Source organism: Marmota flaviventris, chromosome 2, assembly GCF_047511675.1.
Source record: "Marmota flaviventris isolate mMarFla1 chromosome 2, mMarFla1.hap1, whole genome shotgun sequence".
Classification (NCBI taxonomy): domain Eukaryota; kingdom Metazoa; phylum Chordata; class Mammalia; order Rodentia; family Sciuridae; genus Marmota; species Marmota flaviventris.
Window position 1 is genome coordinate 153,975,399 of NC_092499.1, and position 20,962 is coordinate 153,996,360.

The 20,962-nt window shown below is 36.7% G+C and overlaps 1 protein-coding gene across 6 annotated transcripts in view; it reads right to left on the minus strand.

Annotated features, from left to right (window-relative positions):
- Nucleotides 1-20,962, minus strand: part of Gins1 (GINS complex subunit 1) — a 31,465-nt gene that overhangs the window by 5,167 nt on the left and 5,336 nt on the right. For 3 of the 6 annotated variants that reach the window (XM_071608685.1, XM_027920423.2, XM_027920432.2), the window contains 4 exons: nucleotides 15,456-15,520; nucleotides 13,520-13,618; nucleotides 12,274-12,364; nucleotides 6,922-7,038 (listed from right to left, as the gene is read on the minus strand). In XM_071608685.1, coding sequence (XP_071464786.1) covers nucleotides 6,922-7,038; nucleotides 12,274-12,364; nucleotides 13,520-13,618; nucleotides 15,456-15,520 — 372 coding nt within the window. The remainder of the gene's footprint in view (nucleotides 1-6,921; nucleotides 7,039-12,273; nucleotides 12,365-13,519; nucleotides 13,619-15,455; nucleotides 15,521-20,962) is intronic. The other 3 variants (XM_071608686.1, XM_027920443.2, XM_071608684.1) reach the window with 2 other exon arrangements.

Below are 20,962 nucleotides of genomic sequence, written 5' to 3' on the forward strand. Positions count from 1 at the left end.
GCTTTTGAAATGTCTACCTACAAAAAGTTTAGATCTCCTCCAGACTGATTCTTGTAGATCTCACCCATAAAATTTTTTTCCATACGATTTATTTTTACTTTTAGTCATACACGACAGCAGAATGTATTTTGACATATAATACATACATGGAATGTACATACATCAATCATACTGTCTATTATATTCTGCTGCCCTTCCTATCCTCCCTACTCCTCCCCTCCACTCCCATCCTTTCTCTCTATCCAATTTAATGTGACACACTTTTTTTTCTTTTTCTCATCACATCATATATGTATTCTGTATAACAATGAGGTTCTCCTTCCATCTTCCGTGCAACTCCCCTTCTCCCTCTTTTTTCCCTCCCACCTCTCTTCCCCATTTAGTGGTAGTCTTCTTCTCATGCTCTTCCTCCCTATCCCATTTTGAGTCACCCCCCTTATATCAGAGAAAACATTCGGCATTTGTTTTTTAGGGATTGGCTAACTTCACTTAGCATAATCTGCTCTAATGCCATCCATTTGCCTGCAAATGCCATGATCTTATTTTTTAGTGCTGAGTAATATTCCATTGTGTATAAATGCCACATTTTTAATCCATTCATCTATTGAAGGGCATCTAGGTTGGTTCCACATTCTAGCTATTGTGAATTGTGCTGCTATAAACATTGATGTGGCTGTGTCCCTGTAGTATGCTCTTTTTTTTTTTTTAATATTTATTTTATTTATTTTTGTTTTCGGCGGACACAACATCTTTGTTTGTATGTGGTGCTGAGGATCGAACCCGGGCCGCACACATGCCAGGCGAGCGTGCTACCTCTTGAGCCACATCCCCAGCCCAGTGTAGTATGCTCTTTTTAGGTCTTTTGAGTATAGTCCGAGAAGGGGAATAGCTGGATCAAATGGTGGTTCCATTCCCAGTTTTCCAAGGAATCTCCATACTGCTTTCCAAATTGGCTGCACCAATTTGCAGTCCCACCAGCAATGTAAGAGTGTACATTTTTCCCCGCATCTTCGCCAGCACTTGTTGTTTGACTTCATAATGGCTGCCATTCTTATTGGAGTGAGATGGTATCTTAGAGTAGTTTTAATTTGCATTTCTCTGATTGCTAGAGATGGTGAGCATTTTTTCATGTATTTGTTGATTGATTGTATATCCTCTTCTGAGAATTTTCTGTTCAAGTCCTTGGCCCACACACCCATAAAATTTTTATCAATACCTGAGAATAGGACAGAGTTTGCCAAATGTCTACTTTTAGAACAGATTATTCCAATCTCCTTTGGTCATCAGACTTCCCTAGGATTCTTAGTGTACACCATGAAGGAACAGATGCAGCCTCACATGACAAGAATTGGGAAAAGTTGTTGTTTGGAAAAATGAGGTAGCCTTTTGATAATCAATCACCTTTAAAACTGTAAAGAGACACTGAAAATAAGCAGGACAGTTTTCCTCCTCTCTAAGAACCCAGACTAGTATTCATTCTTAAGTACTAGGACTGGCTTCAAAACACTGCTACTGCTGGGCACAGTAGCACACACCTATAATCCCAGTGACTCAGGAGGCTGAAGCGGATTCCCAAGTTTGAAGCCAGCTCAACAACTTAGCAAAGCTTTAAGCAACTTACTGAGACGCTGTTTCAAAATTTAAAAAAAGGGCTGAGCACTTAGCTCAGTGGTAAAGTACCCCTGGGCTCAATCAATTTCCAGTACCAAAAAACAAACAAACAAGAAAGAAAAGAAAAAAATGCTGTTTCCTTCCAGTAAAGCCAACTTAAGTGTCTCATACTTTTCCAGATAATTGCACCATGTCCTATGATTACTCCAGAATCTTACCAAAGTATTTTAACCTTGAAATACTATTCTAAAAAATCTCCACCACCTCCTATTTATTTCTTTAAGCAGAAATTTATTTATTTGCCTCTCTGGATGGAGAGAAGATTGCTGGGGATTGAGTCGAGGGCCTTATGTGTGTTAAGCATAAGCTCTACCACTGTACTACATCTCCAGCCCTAGACTGGACAAAAAAAATCCACAGCCAACATATCAATTGTGAAGGACTGAAATCTTTTCTGCCAAGTTCAGAAACAGTGTAAAAATGCTCACTTTTGTCACTTATGGAAAACCCTGAACACATTCAAAAGTAAAAAAGACTAATGATACTCCATATTCACTTCAACTAGCTTAAACAATTATTAACATGTGGCCAAACAGGTTTCCCTCCTTCACTTTTGAATTATTTTCATATCTATTACTAGAAAATAAAATTATTTTTAAAAACATAATCACATTACTATCTCAACACTTTTTTAATATCTTGAAATAGTCATTAAATATCCAAATGTCCCCAATTGTCTCATGATTTTTTCTTAAGTTTCTAGATTGAAATCAGAATTCACTTAGAGTTACAAAATACATGTTTTTGTTGTTGTTGTTGTTGTTGTTTTTGGTCTTAATGTATAGGTTTCCCTCCCTCTTTTATTAACTTTTTTTTTCTTCCTCCTGGCAATTTATCTGTTGAAGAAACTGAGTGGGTAGTTTGATACATCTTGCAACAATCAAGATTTTGTTGTGGATTTTGGTGGGTCATTTACCATGATCCTCTTCCTGAATTTCCTATAAACTGGAAGACAGGTCTAGAGGTTTTTTTTCAGACAAAGTTTTGTATTTTGGCATTTCCTGTACTTCCTCTTATAAGTGGTCCTTTCTGGATTTTAAAAATGATCAGTGGATCTAAGTGTTATCCATAACTATCCATCATAAAAGTCCAACTATTCACACAAAGATTAAGTAACTATTTTCTTCTAGCATTAGGGTTTATAAAATGGCATTAGGTCTATCTTTTATTCCTACTGCTTTTGTTAACTGGAATTACATAACAAGTTTCCCTCATAAACTCTGGTGCTTCCCTGAGATAGTCTGTACTACTAATTTATGACCTTTCAAAATGACTTTGATCCTTCATTCTCCAACAGGACTACATAATCACTTCCATATGTACGAGAAAAAGCACTTGGCAAAATTCAACACCTTTTCGTGACAAAAACACTTAACAAACTAGGAACAGAAGGAAACTATGTTAACATAATAAAAGCCATACACAAAAAAATCCACTGCAGTAGCCAGGTGCAATAGTACACACCTGTGATCACAGCAACTCTGGGGCTGAGGTAGGAGGATTGCCAATTTGAGGCCAGCCTCAGGACCTTGTGCCCTATCTCAAAATAAAATTTTTAAAAACGAGTTAGGGATGTGGCTCAATAGTAGAATGCTTGCCTAGAATTCATGAGGCCCTGGGATCAATTCCCAGCACCACAAAATCAGTAAATCAGTTAATTAATTTTAAGAGCACTTGCCTTAGCATGTGCGAGGCCCTGGGTTTGATCCTCAGCATCACACAAAAATAAATAAAGATATAAATAAATAAATAAGGGCTGGGGTATAAATCAGTGGCACAGCACCCCTGGATCTGATCCCCAGTAATGCAAAGGAAAAACAAAATCCACAGCAAACATATCAATTGTGAAGGACTGAAATCTTTTCTGCCAAGTTCAGAAACAGTGTAAGAATGCTCACTTTTGTCACTTCTGTTTAATATGTAATTGGAAGGTATAAATGAGTAATTGGGCAAGAAAAAAATAAAAGCATCTAAATTAGAAAGAAGTTCAGCATGGTAGTGTTCTTCTGTAATCCCAGCTGCTAAGGCAGAAGGACCACAAATTCCAGATCAGCCTCAGCAATTTGGCAAGATCCTGTCTCAAAAAACAAACACCAACAGAAAGAATTAATTATTTCTGTCCATAGCTGATACGACTGATATGACTGTACATGTAGAAAACCTTAAAGATCACTTCAACACACACAAAAAACTGTAACTAGTGAATGAATTTAGCAAAGTATCAGGATACACAGACAACACACAAACCTCAGTTCCATTTCTATACACCAACAATGAAAATATGAAAAAGGAAATTACAAAAATAATCCCATTTATATAACATGAAAAAGAATACAATACTTAGGAATTAACTTAGCCAGGGAAATGAAAGGCTTGTCAATGAAAACTATTAATCACTGCTGAAAGAATTTAAAGAAGATAATAGTAAGTGAATATACCACCCATGTTCATGAATTAGAAGATACAATATTAAGAGGTAAACAGTACTCAAACCAATCTACAGAGTCAATACAACCCCTATTAAAATCTCAATATAACTTTTATAAAAATTTCAAAGATATATTTTGGACAAATAAAAATCAATCCATAAAATCTCTAGAGACCTCAAACAGCCAAAGCAATCTTGAAAAAGAACAAATTTTAGGGACTCATTTCCTGATTTCAAAACCTACTACAAGGCTTCAATAATTAAAATAGTCATAGTTCTGGCATAAAAACACACACATAGCAATGGAACAGAATACAAAATAAACTCTTTTTTTAATATATACTTTTTAGTTGTATGTGGACATAATATCTTTATTTTATTTTTTTATGTGGGGCTGAGGATCAAACCTAGTACCTTACATGTGCTAGGCTGAGCCACAACTCCAGTCCCCAAAATAAACTCTTGAATGGTCTTATGAAAAGGGTACCGAGACCATTCAATGCAGAAAGAAAAATCTTTTCAAGAAAGACGTACAAAAGAAGAAATGTTGGAGTATTACATTACACCATATACAAAAACTGACCTAAAGCACAACTCTTAGAAAACTTAGGGCAGAAGCTGTACAACTTTGGATTTGGCAACGATTTCTTGGATATAGCACCAAAAGAACAAGCAGCAACAACAACCACAGACAAACTGGATGGCATGAAGCTCCAATCTTTTGTGCATGTGAAGAAAGTACTAACAACTTAAAAAGGTAATCCACAGAATAAGAGAAAATATTTGCAAATCATATATGTGAAAAAGGATTACTATCCAGACTATAGAGAACCTAAAACTCAACAAAAATGTAAACCCAATTCAAAATGGGCAAAGAAACCTGAAAAGATATTTTTCCAGACACATAAATAGCCAAGAAACGTGAAAAGATGCTCAACATCACTAATTAATTCATCTCAAACCTAAAATGAGATAACATTTCTCACAAAAAATTATGGATGGCCATAATTTTTTAAAAAGGGAAAAATATGATATAAATTTTGGTGAGGATGAAGAGAAACTGAAACCTTACATGCATTATTAGGAGAATGTAAAATGGTATAGCACTTGTAAAACAGTACGGCAGTTCCTCAAAGTTTAAACACCATGTGACACAGCAATTCTATTTGGGGTATACACCAAAAAGAAATGAAAGCAGGGTCTCAAATTGTATGTGTGTGTGTGTGTATGTTTACTGAAGATGAAAGCCAGGGAATTGCCACTACTAAGAGTGCACTGAGATACATCTCCAACCCTTATTTTTAAACAGGGTTTCACTGGCCCAGGCTGGCCTCAAACTTACAAACCTCCTCCCCAATCTCCCTGGAATTACAGTATCCATCAATGGATAAATGGATAAGGAATATGGTTTACCCATAAAATGGAATATTACTTTAAGTAAGACCTAAAAAAGGAAAGAAATTCTGACACATGCTACAAAATGGATGAATCTTGAAAACATTATGCTACATAATAAGCCTGTCACAAAAAGACAATTACTTTATGATTCCACTTCTATAAGAAACTTAATAGTTAAAATCATAAAGACAAAGTAGGAGCTGGGGTTGTGGCTCAGAGGTAGAGTGCTCACCTAGCATGCGTGAGGCACTGGGTTTGATCCTCAACACCACATAAAAATAAAGATATTGTGTCCACCAAAAAAAAAAAAAACTAAAAAAATAAATATATTAAAAAAAAAAAAAAGACAAAGTAGACGGTGGTTTGCAAGGGCTAGGAAGAGAGGAGATTTGGGGTATTACTGTTTAGTGGGTTTAGTTCCAGTATTATGAGGCAAAAAGAAATCTGGACATGGATGGTGTGAGGGTTGCACAATATTATGAAAGCATTTAATACTTTCTGAACTATATACTTAAAGGATAGGTAAGCCGGGCATGATGGTACATGCCTGTAATCCCAGCAACTTGGGAGGCTGAGGCAGAAGGATCACAAGTTCAAAGCCAGCCTCAGCAATTTAGGGAGACCCTAAGCAATTTTTGAGAGCCTATTCCAAACTAAAAAATAAAAAGGGCTAGGGATGTGATTCAGTGGGTACAACCCCTGATACCAAAAAAGAAGATGGTTAAGATGATGAAATTTATGTTTTGTATATTTTAGTGCAATAAAATAGGGGGAAAAGTTTAAAAACCAAACAGAAATAATTCCTATTTGTCTAGTTTATCAACCTGAAAGATAGGTTCATTTGTTTCACTGTTTTCAAAATTTAGGGATTCCTCTGATCCCTGGCATCTCCACAGGTAGGGGTGGAGGAGGTGGAATAGGGACTGGGTTTCCATTTTGATTAAATTTTGTTTTCATAATAAGTAAAACATTCATATGGTTCCAGAGATAAAACTATAAAACAAAGTATGGTCACAGAATTTTAGCTGTTTTATTGCTACCATCCCCATATTGGTCACCCAACTTTATTGATTTGGGCTTATGCTTCCTTTATTTTTAAGTAGCAGCTAACATGTATTCATTCATATCCCTCTCCCTCACCTTAGACAAAAAGAAGCACAACCTATACATTAAAAAATGTACATACTAGGTGCAACGCCACATGCCTCTAATCCCAGTGGCTCAGGGGCTAAAGCAGGAGGATCATGAGTTCAAAGCCAGTCTGAGCAAATTAGCAAGGTCCTAAGCAACTTAGTGAGACCCTGTCTCTAAATAAAAATATTAAAAAGGGCTGGTGATGTGCTCAGTCATTACGCACCCTTGGGTTCAATGCCTGGTACCAAGAAAAAAAAAATATATATATATATATATATATATATACATACTTCAATATATAAACTTTTTGGAGGTTTCATATCCTGTGTGATGTCCAAACCTTCATCTCCTCCCAGTGACCTCATATAGGTAGCAAGGGACTTTTTATACTGATTAAACCACTCTATCTGCAAATATAAATACAGTCATTTAATAAAGTTATAAGAAAACTTGCACAAATTATACACTCAGCCTTTCAGAAACAGCATATACATCCCAATGTAGATCACTATTATGGCCATTCATTCATTTTACACTGCAATTATTGATTGCGTTCTATGAACCTGGCACTGTTGTGGATACTTAGGAGGGAACATTCAACAAAATGACAAAAATCTCTGCTTTCAAAAGTTTATAACATATTAATCATAAACCTATATTTATGATTGGAAACATCATAAAAACAACATTTCAGAATTACAAACACAATTATAAAATAGCATTGATGCTATTTCTGAAAATTAAAAAATACTTTTGAGAAAACAACCCAAGTATGCATCAACCGATGAATGGATATATATATCCACACAATAAAACAGTATTCAGTCATAAACAGAAATAAAGTTCTGAAACGTTTTTTACCACACAGATGAACCTTGAAAATTTAAACTAAGTGTAAGAGGTAGAAGGCAATATATTGCCATGATTCTACTCATGAAAAACCCACAGTAGGCAAAGAGACAAAAGTAGATTGGTGATTTCTAAGTACTGAAATGGAGAAATTATGGAGTAACTAATGAAGAATACATGGTTTCTTTTGGGGGTGAGGAAAATATTCTGGAAAAGAATGATAGTAATGGATATACAATTCTGTAAGTGTACTGAAAACCAATGAATTTTATACTTTAAAATGATAACATTGTGGTATAAGAAAGGTATCATAGGGCTGGGGATATAGTTCAGTTGGTAGAGTACATTCCTTGCATGTTCAAAGGCCCTGGGTTCAATCCCCAGCACCACAAGAAAAAAAGAAAAAGAAAAAGAAATGGATCTTAGTAATCTATTATTTAATTTTTTAAAAATCTGTTAAAGGTGTATTAAGAATTGTATTGCCAAAAAAAAAGAGTTCTTGTATAATTTGGCGTGAACATACTTTATATACAGAGTTAAGAAAAATCGTGCTGGGAATGGATAATTATGAATGTAATGCATTCAACTATTGTCATGTATGTAAGAAATTAAAAAAAAAAAATCTGTTATCCAAAAACCATTGAAATGAAAGAAGATCTAAATATATGGAATGTATACCACATTAACAGATCAAACAATTCAATATTGTAATTATGTCAAATGATCTATATGTTCAACTCAGTCTCACTCAAAAAATTTGAAGGCAGGTGCAGTAGAGCATGCTTGTAATCTAGCGGCTCAGGAGGCTGAGGCAGGAGGATTGTGAGTTCAAAGCCAGCCTCAGCAAAAGCAGAGTGTAAGCAATGTTGGACCCTGTCTCTAAATAAAATATAAAGCAGGACTGGGAATGTGGTTCAGTGGTTGAGTGCCTGAGTTCAATCCCTGGAACCCCCCATCCCCTCAAAAATGACAGATTGAATCTAAAATTACACAGGAATGCAAATGGTCAATAGTTGAAATACCTGAAAAAGAACAAGATGGGAATGCTTGTTCAGACATTATGATAATGTTAAAGTAATTATAACAGTGGAATTGGTGCTAGGAGAGAAGAAAGAACTCCCATCCAAAATCCACAGATATAGAAATATACAATTTATGTCAGAGGTGGCACCATGCACAGAGTAGGTGGATCCAGGAGGATCTTTTTATTTTTATTTTTTGTTTTGGTGGTGCTGGGGATTGAACCCAGGGCCTTGTGCATGCGAGGTAAGCACTCTACCAACTGAGCTATATCCTCAGCCCCATATACTTGCTTTTCTTTTTCTTTTTCTTTTTTTCCAGGAGGATCTTTTTCATAAATGGTACTGGGTGATCTCAATATCCCCAGTACCAAAAAAAAAACACCATAAAACAAAACAAAACTAAACTAAAAGAGCCTGGGGATAAGACACCTTTGGGCAAAATCCCTAGCACAAAAATAATAAATAAATAAATATGTCCTACAGGCTAAACCAAGAGGTCTCTCACGCCAAGTGGGCATTAGGCAATGTCTGGTGATATTTTTGATTGTTACAACTTGGGAGAGGAGAGCACTGCTGGCACCTAGAGAATAATACCCAATGTTGCCACTAAACACCCGCCAATACAAAGGACAACCCCCAATGATTATTCAGTCAAAAATGCCTACTGAGATTAAAATACCTTGGACTTGAGTGACCGCATAATGTATATTGTGCATATAATTTAATATACAAAGAATCCAAGACACTTCTGAAAATGAAGAGGTAATATAAGTAATGATAACACGGTAACAGGTATAAACTAGGACATATATTCGCACATGGAAATTCCATTCCCAGGTATTCAGCAGAAATGCATACTTATTGCCATATTACAAGAATGTTCATAATAGCATTATTCATTACTGTGAAAAGCTAGAAACAGTATCAACAATAAATTGCAGCCCCTACTCAGAATAGAATAGTATATGGCAGTGAAAAAAGTCAAAATGCTGTATGAATAGAAAAAGTTCAAAAATAAACAACACTAAGTTACAGTGTTTAGGGATGCATGCTTAGGTGGTAAAATAATTTTTTAAAGCAAGAAAGTGATTAGTCTGCACAAATGTCAGTGGTGACATGGGGAGAAGGGATGCAGAGCTTCTAAGGTGATGTCTTTCTTGAATAGGGTGATGGATTCATGGGTATTTCTTGGTGACACATCATGAAGCTCTTTATCTTCTTTTGTACATCTCTTTGTATGTATATGTGTATGTATGTGTGTTACATATAAATTTCATAATACAAATAATGAAATGGATTAAAAAGATTCAGAAGGGTTAAGAGGATGCATGTGGTAAAACCTAACATTATATTTTATAATAACCAAAAATTTTAAATAATGTTTTATTTTGGTAAGTATGATGAAAAACTTTGAGATGATTCCAAACAAGTCAAACATGGATCTTTCCAACTTGTTTTTTCCTGCAGTGTCTCTACTGAGGACAGCAAAATATAAGGGGCTCCAAAGAGAAACAAAAAGTGAGAAAAAAATAATACAAAGTTGATTTAACTTCACTCCCGGATGAAAGAGCAATGCAGAATATATACATTCCTTCCATAAAAGAACATACTGACATTGTCACAAAATACTTGTTTATGGAAAAATATTAATATAAAAAAAATAACCTATTTTCATTACCTTTCATGTTAGTGACCTATACAGACCTATAGATTTTATAGTTAAAAACAAGGTTAGAAGATCAAAAGCTACAAAAGCATAAAATATTTTACTATTTTGAAATCAGATGAGAATATTTTTATGTCTTAACCATATATGCACTGTACAATGAAGAAATTGGGCCAAGTGCAGTGGTTCATGCCTTTAAGTTCTGTTATTCATGAGGCTGAAGGAGAAGAACTCCAAATCTGAGGTCATCCCGGGCAACTTAAAGAGGACCATCTCAAAATAAAATTTCCAGCTTGGTGGTAAAACCCTTGCCTAGCATTTACAAGGTCCTGGGTTCAATCCCCAGTACTACAAAAAATTAAATAGTTTTTGGTACTGGGTATTTAATCCAGGGGTACTTTATCACTGAGCCACATCTTCACTCCTTTTTATTTTGAGACAGGGTCTCACTAAGTTGCTGAGAGCCACACTAACTTGCTGAGGCTGGCCTCCACTTTATGATCTTCCCATTTCAGCCTCCCAAATTTCTGATTACAGATACATGCCACTGCAACCAGACAGAATTTTTTTTAAGATGAAGAAATTGGCTGGCTTTTGTTTGCATACTTGGGAGGTAACTTCTAAATCCATAGAATTTTTCAAATAATAGAAGTTTCTTGTCATTCATACTAATTTCTGATAATATGTACTAATGAGGTGACTCATGGAGGACCCCTGGATAATTTGTACTAACAAGATGACTCAGAGAGGGGGCTAGCTAATCCAGAAAGATTACCATGTTATTAGATATGGGCTTTTGGCCTCTTGATATCAGTTTGACCTCTGGGGAAGGTAGGAGGGATTTAGACTGAGCTCAATCTTAGTACCAGTGATTCAGCCAATCATTTTCTGGAATGAAACCCTAGCACTCGGGATACCAATGCTTATATGAGCTGCCATGGTAGAGAATATCCCATGAGTACTACTATTATACCTAAATGTATTAGAAGGGTGTTAATTTCTGACAGGGAAAAGATGCCAGAAGGTTCAAGTCTAGGACCCTCTTAACCCTCACCCTGTGAGCCTCTTTTTTTGGCTGACTCTGATTTTGTGTTCTTTTTTCTCTAGGACATTTAAGTTTCAAGCATAGTGCTTTCCTGAGTTCTATGAGTCACTCTGGAGAACTGTTGAACCTTAGGAGATAGTGATACCTCAGAACTTGTGACTGTGGCACCTTAGGATTTGTGTCTGGTATCTGAAGTGAGAGCAGTGTTGTGGAAGATTCTGTGAAATCTAGTCTAACTCCAGGTATTTAGTGTCAGAAGTCATTGCAACCTTGTAACAAGTAGATACTATGAACTTCATTTTGTAAATAAGAGAATTTAGGCATAGAGAGAGGTCAAGTTGCTTGCCAAAGATTGGACAGTTAGTGGAGAACCACTAACTGGATTTGAATCCAAGTCTGCCTGACTCCAATCCTGTGGCCTTAAATACTGAGCTAGCTCTGTCCCTAAGTGACTGGATAAATTAAGAATTTCATTTATAATATGAATTTGTAATATTGTTTAGAAAGTGTGTATATGTGGTTGGGTACAGTGACACACTCCTGTAATCCCAGAGACACAGGAGGCTGAAGCAAGAGGATAGCAAGTTAAAGGTCGGCCTCTGCAATTTAGCAAGGCCCTAAGCAACTTAGTAGGACCCTGTCTCAAAATAAAAAATAAAAAGGACTGGAAATGTAGCTCAGTTGTAAATCACTCCTGGTTTCAATTCTCAGTAACAAAGAAAGAAAGAAACTGTGTGTATGCACTTGCCTATGTACATATATATACATAAACATGCATATATTTTATGGAAAACACCAACTAATAACACCAGTTTTTAAACCCCACTAATTGATCACTTATAAATCACATAATGGAATTCTATTTTGCTGAGTAATAACAGAGTTTTCCAGATAGCATTTAGAATTATTCCCTACCACATATTTTTCCATCACAGTATACACAAAATAACGTCAAAACTTGCCTAAGAACAGATACTAAAAACAAAAGGAGAAACAACACTATTACAGAACAATACCACAAACTCCGCATTTTCATAAAATTTGAACAATGCAAACTTACTTCTTCAGCAGACATGTGAAATCGTAAAGCACTTGGCAAAACACTGCCATATTCCCACCTGAGAGCTCTAATCCGAAGCAATCGGTCATACCTACAACGTATAGAAGGAATTAGACAGTATAAGAATTAAAGGGGGAAATTAGAAGTTGTTCTGATGAGGACAGACTCAGGATTCACAACAGCCTAAATAAAACATACTTGTTTCTTGATGTAAACAAGCCAATTATAAGAAGGTATCTTTGAAACAATGGAACAAACATGCAGATGGACTGAACAGATGCCATGAAGACATTGTTCACTCCTCCAGTTGTGACACCATACAGTGGTTATAAAGGTCCAAATGATCCTTATTTTTTACTTTTACTTTTTTTATATTTTGGTACCAAAGATTCAACTCAAGGTGTTTAACCACTGAGCTATGCCCCCAGGCCGCCCCCTTTTTTAAAAAAATTTTTGAGATGGAGTCTCACTAAGTTGTTTAGGGCCTAGCTAATTTGCTGAGGCTGGCTTGGAACTTGTGATCCTCCTGCCTCAGCTTCCCGAGCCATTGGGATTACAGGTAGCGCCACCATGCCCAGCCAATTCTTATTTTTTAGAGAAATAAGAAAAACATTAAAGATACTAAAATAGTCAGTGGTACAGTGCATAATATTCTAAAAATGTATATGATGAAGTACTATGGCAAAATATTAAAAAGACATAAAGGTACTGGGGATGTAGCTCAGTTATAGAGTGCTTTCCTAGCATGTGTGAGAATAAGTCCCATCCCCAGTATTGCCAAAAAAATAAAAAATAAAATAAATTGACCTAAGGGGATATGATGACTCTGAGGGTTTATTAATCTTCTTCCTTTAATGAATATTGCAATTTTTCATAACAAATTTTTAAAAATAGAAAAAGAGAAGATTTAGAATATTTATAAAGAGAAAAGAGATAGCCAGGCACAGTGGTACACATCTATAAACTTAGCAACTCAGGAGGCTAAGACAGGAGGATACCAAATTGGAGGCCAGCCTCAGCAACTTACCAAGATCCTGTTTCAAAATAAAAAATTTAAAGGCCTGGGGGTGCAGCTCTGTAGTACAGCATCCCTGGGTTCAGCCACAGTACTGCAAAAAATGTTTTTAAAAAAGAGAGACAAATCTAAGATTCCCTGCTACCCATTTGGAAAGGTTATCTGGAAAACCAAACCACACAGAAAACCCTCTGGGTTCCTTCCATCCCAAGCAAACAGTGAGAAACTTACAAGTAGGCAACAGTGCAGCGTCGATTTCTTAACAGAGAACAGTGTCGAAATTTAATAGTTGGTATCAAATCACCTCGTCCACCCAACTTTGCTTCATTTCTGATAAGAACATTAAAAGAACAAAATGTATATATGGGTATGTTACCATATTAGTAAAAATTTCAAAGCCAACAACTACTAACTTAAATGCTTGGGGTTTTTTTATTTGTTTGTTTGTTCTGGGTTATTTTGTGGTGCTGGGGATCAAACTCAAGGCTTTGTGCATGCTAAGCAAGCACTCTTCCACTGAGCTACACTTCCCACCCCACAAATTGTCCAAATACAGGGAACAAGGAAAACTATTTCCTTATTGGACCAAGGACTGCTAGCTAAACCAACTCCAAAATATCTTTATTTTTCTGTTCACTTTTACTAACTCCAGGTCACCTCTCCAGTCACCTAGATAACCAACGTGCCTCCCTCTTCTCTTAGCTTCCCCAGGAGCTGTGCGCAGGACAGCCAGGATAGTTTCTTAAGACACAAATGAGTCACCACCCATCCACACTTAAAAATTGCATTTGGTGTCACCCTCTGTTCCTTACTAAGCAATCAGTGCCTCAATAAAACCACTTCTCCTTTAGGCCTCAGCTGAAATGTCTCTTCCTTAGAATGGCTCTGATTCCTCAACCTAAGTTGTATCTTCTTTAAGTGTCTCCCAGCCCTCTGTTGCTTTCTTTCACAGCATGTCTCCCAATTTGGTATGTCTGTATTTAATATTTATCTCTGCACTAGACTAAGAGTCACAAGAACAGGAATCTGGGCTATGTCAATTACGAGGCAAATACTGGGGCCATTTGTTGGCATATCCTTTTTCAGTGCATATTTGTTGAATGAATCAATGAATGTCATTTGCTGCAACTCTGCTGAGGTTCAGTTCCTCATTCCATCTTTAAAGATTTTTCTGTTATTTATCCTAATACACAGAAATGGGAAAATGCTCCTATCATTTGTGTGCCCCACAAATCTTATCAGCATGCCACTGATTTCGATATCAAACTAACTCATAAAAACATTCTACCTAAGCCATTCTACCTAGGCTACACTCTACAAGGCCAAAGAGGAAATCTCATGTCACAGAGATAGATGTATCTCTAGATTTAGATCTTGGCCACCTCAATTTTGATCCAGCACTTTATGTCACTGGAACCTGTGAAGTTTGTCACATAGCCCAGATTCCTCTTTGTTTCAATTAGCATGTTCAGATCTAAATATTCTATGAAACTAGAGGCTTCTCTTGACCTACTAAGCTGTAGCCCTCTGTTACATCAGTTCTCAGTGAAGTCCACTCAAGCTATCAGAAATCACTTGCTATTAGTGCCAATTTTACAAATTATTCCTTAAACAAATTAAGGCATCTATTAATGAAAAGGTGGAAACTATATATTTCACTTTGTTATGGTTTTTATTTGCTTGTGTCTCATCTTTTTAAGTCTGCCTTAATTCCTTTTAACTCAATATATATTAGTCAAACCACAATAATTTTTAAACATCTACCACTTACCAAGCAATGATCAACACAAATCCATCTATGTCCTGGCTCTGTGTTAACCTGTACAGTTAGGGTATGATCAGGCTCACAGAGAATTGGGGGGAAAAAAAAAATCCACATCCCAAAACTGACATAAGCCAGGCATGATGGCACACACTGGTAACCCAGTGACTCATGAGGATTCCAAGTTTGAGGCCATCCTTAGCAACTTAGTGAGGCCCTATCTCAAAATCTCAAAATAAAAAAAAGGGGGGGCTGTGCATGTAGCTTAGTGGTTAAGTGCTCCATGGTTCAATCCCGAGTACCAAAAAGGAAAACAAACAAAAAACAAATACAAACACCAAAAAAACATGATGTAAGATTATATGACTTCAACTTCTTAAATTGTTTTAAAATATCAAAACTTACACATCAGACTGGTTTTGTTCATATAAAGCTTTCATTTCCTCCAGAACTTGTCTGATTCCATCCTCCTAAAACATATCAAAATATTGATACAAAGTCACTTATTTCTCTACCAAATCTGTGACAATATTGTTTGTACTATATTGATCTTTGATTTACAAACCTTACAAAAAAACAATAGGATGGCCGTGGTGTTAGCAAATAATGTTAACTGGATATCCCCATGAAAAAAACAATCCATTGGCTCATCAAAAGTTAAAAAGAATTACTATATGATCCAGCAATTCCACTCCTAAGTACATATCCAAGCAAACTGCAAACATGTTCCCACAAAAATCTGTACAGAAATGTTCTTAGCAGCATTATTCATAATAGTCCAAAAGAAGAAACAACTCAAAATGTCCATCAACTGATAGATGAATAAACCAAATGTAGTATAAACCTTCAATGGAATATAATTCAACCGTAGGAAGACATGAAGTACTGATAGATGCTACAACATGGATGAATCCTGAAAACTTTATGCTAAATGAAAGACACCAGACACAAAATAAAAAGTATTGTTATGGCTCCACTTATCCGAAATATTTAGCAAAGACAAATTCATATAGACCCAAAATAGTTTAAAGGTTACCAGAAGCTGCAAAAAAAGGGAAACTGGTACAATTATTGCTTAATGGTGAAAGAGGCTCTGTTTGAGGTGATAAAAAGGTTTCGGGAATAGTGGTAATGATTGATGACAATGTGAATATAATTAATGCCATTAAAGTTCACAGTTAAAATGGCTTTATATGGCTGGGCGCGGTAGCACAAGCCTGTACTCCCAGTGGCTTGGGAGGTGGAGGCAGGAGGATCTCAAGTTCAAAGCCAGCCTCAGCAATTCAGCAAGTTTTGCTAAGCAACTCAGTGAGACCTTGTCTCTAAATAAAATACAAAATAGGGCTAGGGATGTGGCTCAGTGGAGTGCCCGAGTTCAATCTTGGTACCCAAAAGAAAATGACTTTATATGTGTACATCTTACACAGTGAAAAAAATGTAAAGGCTCAATTAAAAGGAATGAATTACTGAAACCATACAAAATAAGTATAATCTCAAATATATTACACTAAGCTAAAAAAGGCCAGGCACAAAATAGTGTATACTATGTAATACCATGTAGCCCTTTACAGAAAAAGTTTGCCAGTTCCTGGATGTGGAATCCAACAATATGCAGAAAAGGAGAAATATAACCTGTAGTGAGAGAAAGCAAATTTGTGGTTGCCAAAGGCTGTAGCAGGGAGGTTGGCTACAAAAGAGAACAGTGGTGGGCTTTACAAAATCGTGATCAGGGTACTGGTTATAAAGTATACATTTGTCAAAATTTGTAAAGTCTATTAAAATGTATATTTTGTTATATATAAATTATATCTCAGGCAGGTGTAGTGGCACACACCTATAATCCCAGCAGCTTGGGAGGCTAAGGCAGGAGGACTGCAAGTTCTAACCAGCCTCAGCAACTTAGTGAGGCCCTAAGCAACTTAGTAGAAACCCTGTCTCAAAATAAAAACTTAGTAGCAAACAAACAAAGAAAAACCCTCAATAAAAATGAATGCAAAAAAATAATAATAGAAAGAGATTAATGAGACATGACAGCTAAATTCTTATTTGGATTCCTAAAACAAATAAATTAGTGCTGAAACCAAAAAAAAAAAAAAAAAAAATTAATGCCAAACTATGTATTTGTGCAGTGATGGTTCAAATTCTTCTTACATAAGAAATCTGTATATTTAGGCACCTTGGAATCAAAAGAGTATACAAAAAATCCCATATTTTAAGAAACAAATAATAATAATAATAATTGCTTCCTACAGAATAATAATAATAATTGCTTCCTACAGAAGCAATAAGGCATGCATAACCAAAGCAAGTAAATTATTATTTACTGAAAATGGTCTTTAAAGGGTTAATTACCCCACCCCAAAAAAGTACTTTAAGTTTGTACTACAAGAATAAGAAGGCCAAAGGAGTTTTCCTACTACCCACCCTGGAGCAATTTTTTTAAAACTTTCTATTAAATAAAATATTAAATTTCATGAATGTTACACAGTAACTCTGTGAACAATCCAAAGAAAAGATTCCCATTTGTTTTCCAATCTATTCTTAGGACCAAAATATATGTATTAGCATAAATATTTTTGGTAGAAGATGAAATAATAAAGCACTTGCCTAGTATGCACAAGGCCCTGGGTTTGATCTCCAGCACTGCAAATAAAACTTTTGATATACCAATGCACAACTACTTAACCTACTCAAGATATAATTCCTGATAAAAATTTAAGCTGGGGATATAGCTTAGTTGGTAGGGTACTTGCCTCACATGCACAAAGCCCTGGGTTCAATTCTCAGTACCACACACACACAAAAAAAATGTAAGCATGACTTTTACTTTCTCTTTTAGCATCTAATTTTTAAAAATTATGGGAAGGTCTGATTTATAAAAACAATATTTTTATAAACAAATGTTATTTTAAAACATTGTACAACTATATATCTGTAGGTATACAAAAGCCAAATATGAAATAATTCTTTGAAATATACGCAAGTTTTCAGACTTTGAGTTTTATCTATAGAGGAAATTACATCTATTCTGTGCCCATCTCAGACTATAAGCTTCCAACAGCTCAAGATAATAGTCTTTCATTTAGGGTACTCAGGATTGAACCCAGAAGCACTTAACCACCGAGCCACATTCCCAGCCCTTTTTTATTTTGAGACAGGATCTTGCTAAATTGCAGGTGCTGGCCTCCTCCTGCCTCAGCCTCCCAAGTTGCTGGGATTACAGATGAGTGCCATCATGCCTGACCCCAAGATAATATTCTTAAAAACATTTTTTTTGGCTGGGGATGGGGGTACTCTACCACTGAATTATATTACCAGCCTTTTTAAAATTTTTTTGAGATAAGGTCTCACTCAGTTGACTAGGCTGGCCTGGAACTTGTGATCACCCTGCCTCAGCCTCACAGGTCACTGGGATTATAGACTGAAAACATACTTTTTAGGGGGAAAAAAATTCAGTTCTGCATACAGAAAGGTAGTAATCATTTTTTAGTTTGCTGAATTACAGCACCCAACCAGTGATTCTAGACTAAACAAGGCAAAGCCTCTGCTCTAAACCCCTGGCTGTCATCTACCTGGGATGGGAGGAATGAAGAGATGATTTTTTTTTTTTTTTTTAATTGAGACAGGGTCTCCCTATATTGCAGAGGTTGGTTCTGAACTTGTAATCCTCCTGCCTCGCCCTCTGAGCAGAGCTGGGATTATAGGCATATACCACCACATGATTCTTGAAAGACTGCTGCATCTCAGATCAAGTATTGTCTTCTCCCGTTCAGCTGTGTCTGAGGCCAGTCTCTACAGACTCAGTCTTCCAGGCAGCAGAGTCACCTGCCTAGCAGGTGTTTTAGTCAGTGGAAGGCACTAATGAGCAAAAGATAACAAAAGATACTCTCACAAATTAAGACCTTAAAGATAGTGATAGTCACTGTCTTCACATTACAGCTTCTAAGACTCTGGCCCCCTAAACCAACACTTTAATCTTAAAATTTGAATAAAAAGCCAGGCATGGTGGTGCATACCTATAATCCCAGTGACTTGGGAGGATAAGGCAGAAAGATCAAAATTTTGAGGCCAGCCTGAGCAATTTAGGGACACCTGTCTCAAAATCAAAAATAAAAAGGACTGGGGACATAGCTCTGTGATAAAGCACACCTGGGATCAATCCCCAGTACCCCCTCCGCCCAAAAATTGAGTAAAAAGAGTTAAGATTAACCAATCATAGTGGCACACACCTGTAATCTAAGCAGCTCAGGAGGCTGAGGGAGGAGGATCGTGAGTTCAAAGCCAGCCTCAGCAACAGTGAGGTGCTAAATTACTTGGTGAGACTCTGTCTCTAAATAAAATACAGAATAGGGCTAGGGATGTGGCTCAGTGGTTGAGTAACCCTGAGTTCAATCCCCGGTATCCCCCCCCTCCCCCAAAAAAGAACTAAGACTAAGAAGTGTATGAAGAGCCAGGTTCCAAGGCCAGCCCACCAGCACCTGTTTGGACACTTCTCCGCCTCTTTGGGCCCCATTTCCTCATATGTAAAATAACCTCCACAATAACTAGTTCTATGATCCAGTATGGAGCCAAATTTTAGAGCCTACACACATTCCAGCATCTCTGCTCAGTTTTGCACTATTGTCTTCTCACTTTTTAAATGAGGTAACCTTACTTTTTTTTTAGAGACAGAGTCTCACTGAGTAAAAAGACAGACATGGTAAGGCTTAGCGCCTCATTTTTGCTGAGGCTGGCTTTGAAGTCTCCATCCTCCTGTCTCAGCCTGCCAAGCCGAGGCAAGCGCCTCTGAGCCCTGCATGAGGTATAAGTTGAAAAAGGGATTACAATCTAAAAAGCCTGAGTTCAAGTTGAGGCTCTGCCTCCAATATGCTCTAAATTGAGACCAGTCCCTTAACTCTGATCCATAATTTCCCTTGGTTCAGTTTCCTCCTTTGTAAAATGGTGTAAGTGTAAAGACTAGGACATTTTTTTTGTCTGGGGATTGAACCTAGGGCCAAGGGCCCAGTCCCAGACTAGGTGCTCTTTATTGTTCAAAACAAAATTCATTACCTTTTCCCAAAAGGAGTTCATTTTTAACTTATGGTTTCCTATTACCTGAGAATCTTTCCAAGATCCTGGCCCATTCATTATCTACCCCATTTCTACCCATTTTAATAGTACAGATCCTGTTTGTCTCAGATACTGATTTTAGTGCCACTGACTTGACAATTTCAAGTACACACAACTGTCACCTGACCTACTGTAATCACACAAACAATCTTTCTGCCCCCATTTGGTCTTCTCTTCAATCCATCCCCCCATACTGCTGCCATAATTACACTCAAAATGCAAAAATTATTCACCTGCCTAAAATCCTCTACCAGCTTTCAAAACACACATTATGAATGAATACTTAACTATTCTAGACTGCAAATCCACCTTTACATGCCCTTTCAGTCACCTTTGCAATGTAACCATGTGTCTTTGTATTACCATATCCTTCAGCTAGAATGCCTCAATCCCTTCTGAATGTAACCTCATCCTTAAAGATGATGTGGCTCAAAGGTACCCTTTTGTGGGCTGGGGCTATAACTCAGTGGCAGAGAGCTTGCCTAGCATGTGTGAGGCACTGGGTTCCATCCTTAGCACCACATAAGAATAAATAAAGGCATTTTGTCCATCTACAACTACAAAAAATAAAAATAAAAATTTTTAAATACCCTTTTCTAGTCCCATCCCCACCAGTTTACTTTGTGATTCTCCTTCATGTTCCTTATCTATAATTCCTATAATTCATTGGCACCACTTATCACGCTGCATATCATACCTCTATGCCCCTCTCCCAGAAGAATGTGTCCTGGCATCCACACTATGGCTGCCCTAGGATAGGGGAGGAGGTCAAGCACAGCATTTAGAGTGCAAGCTCTGGAGCC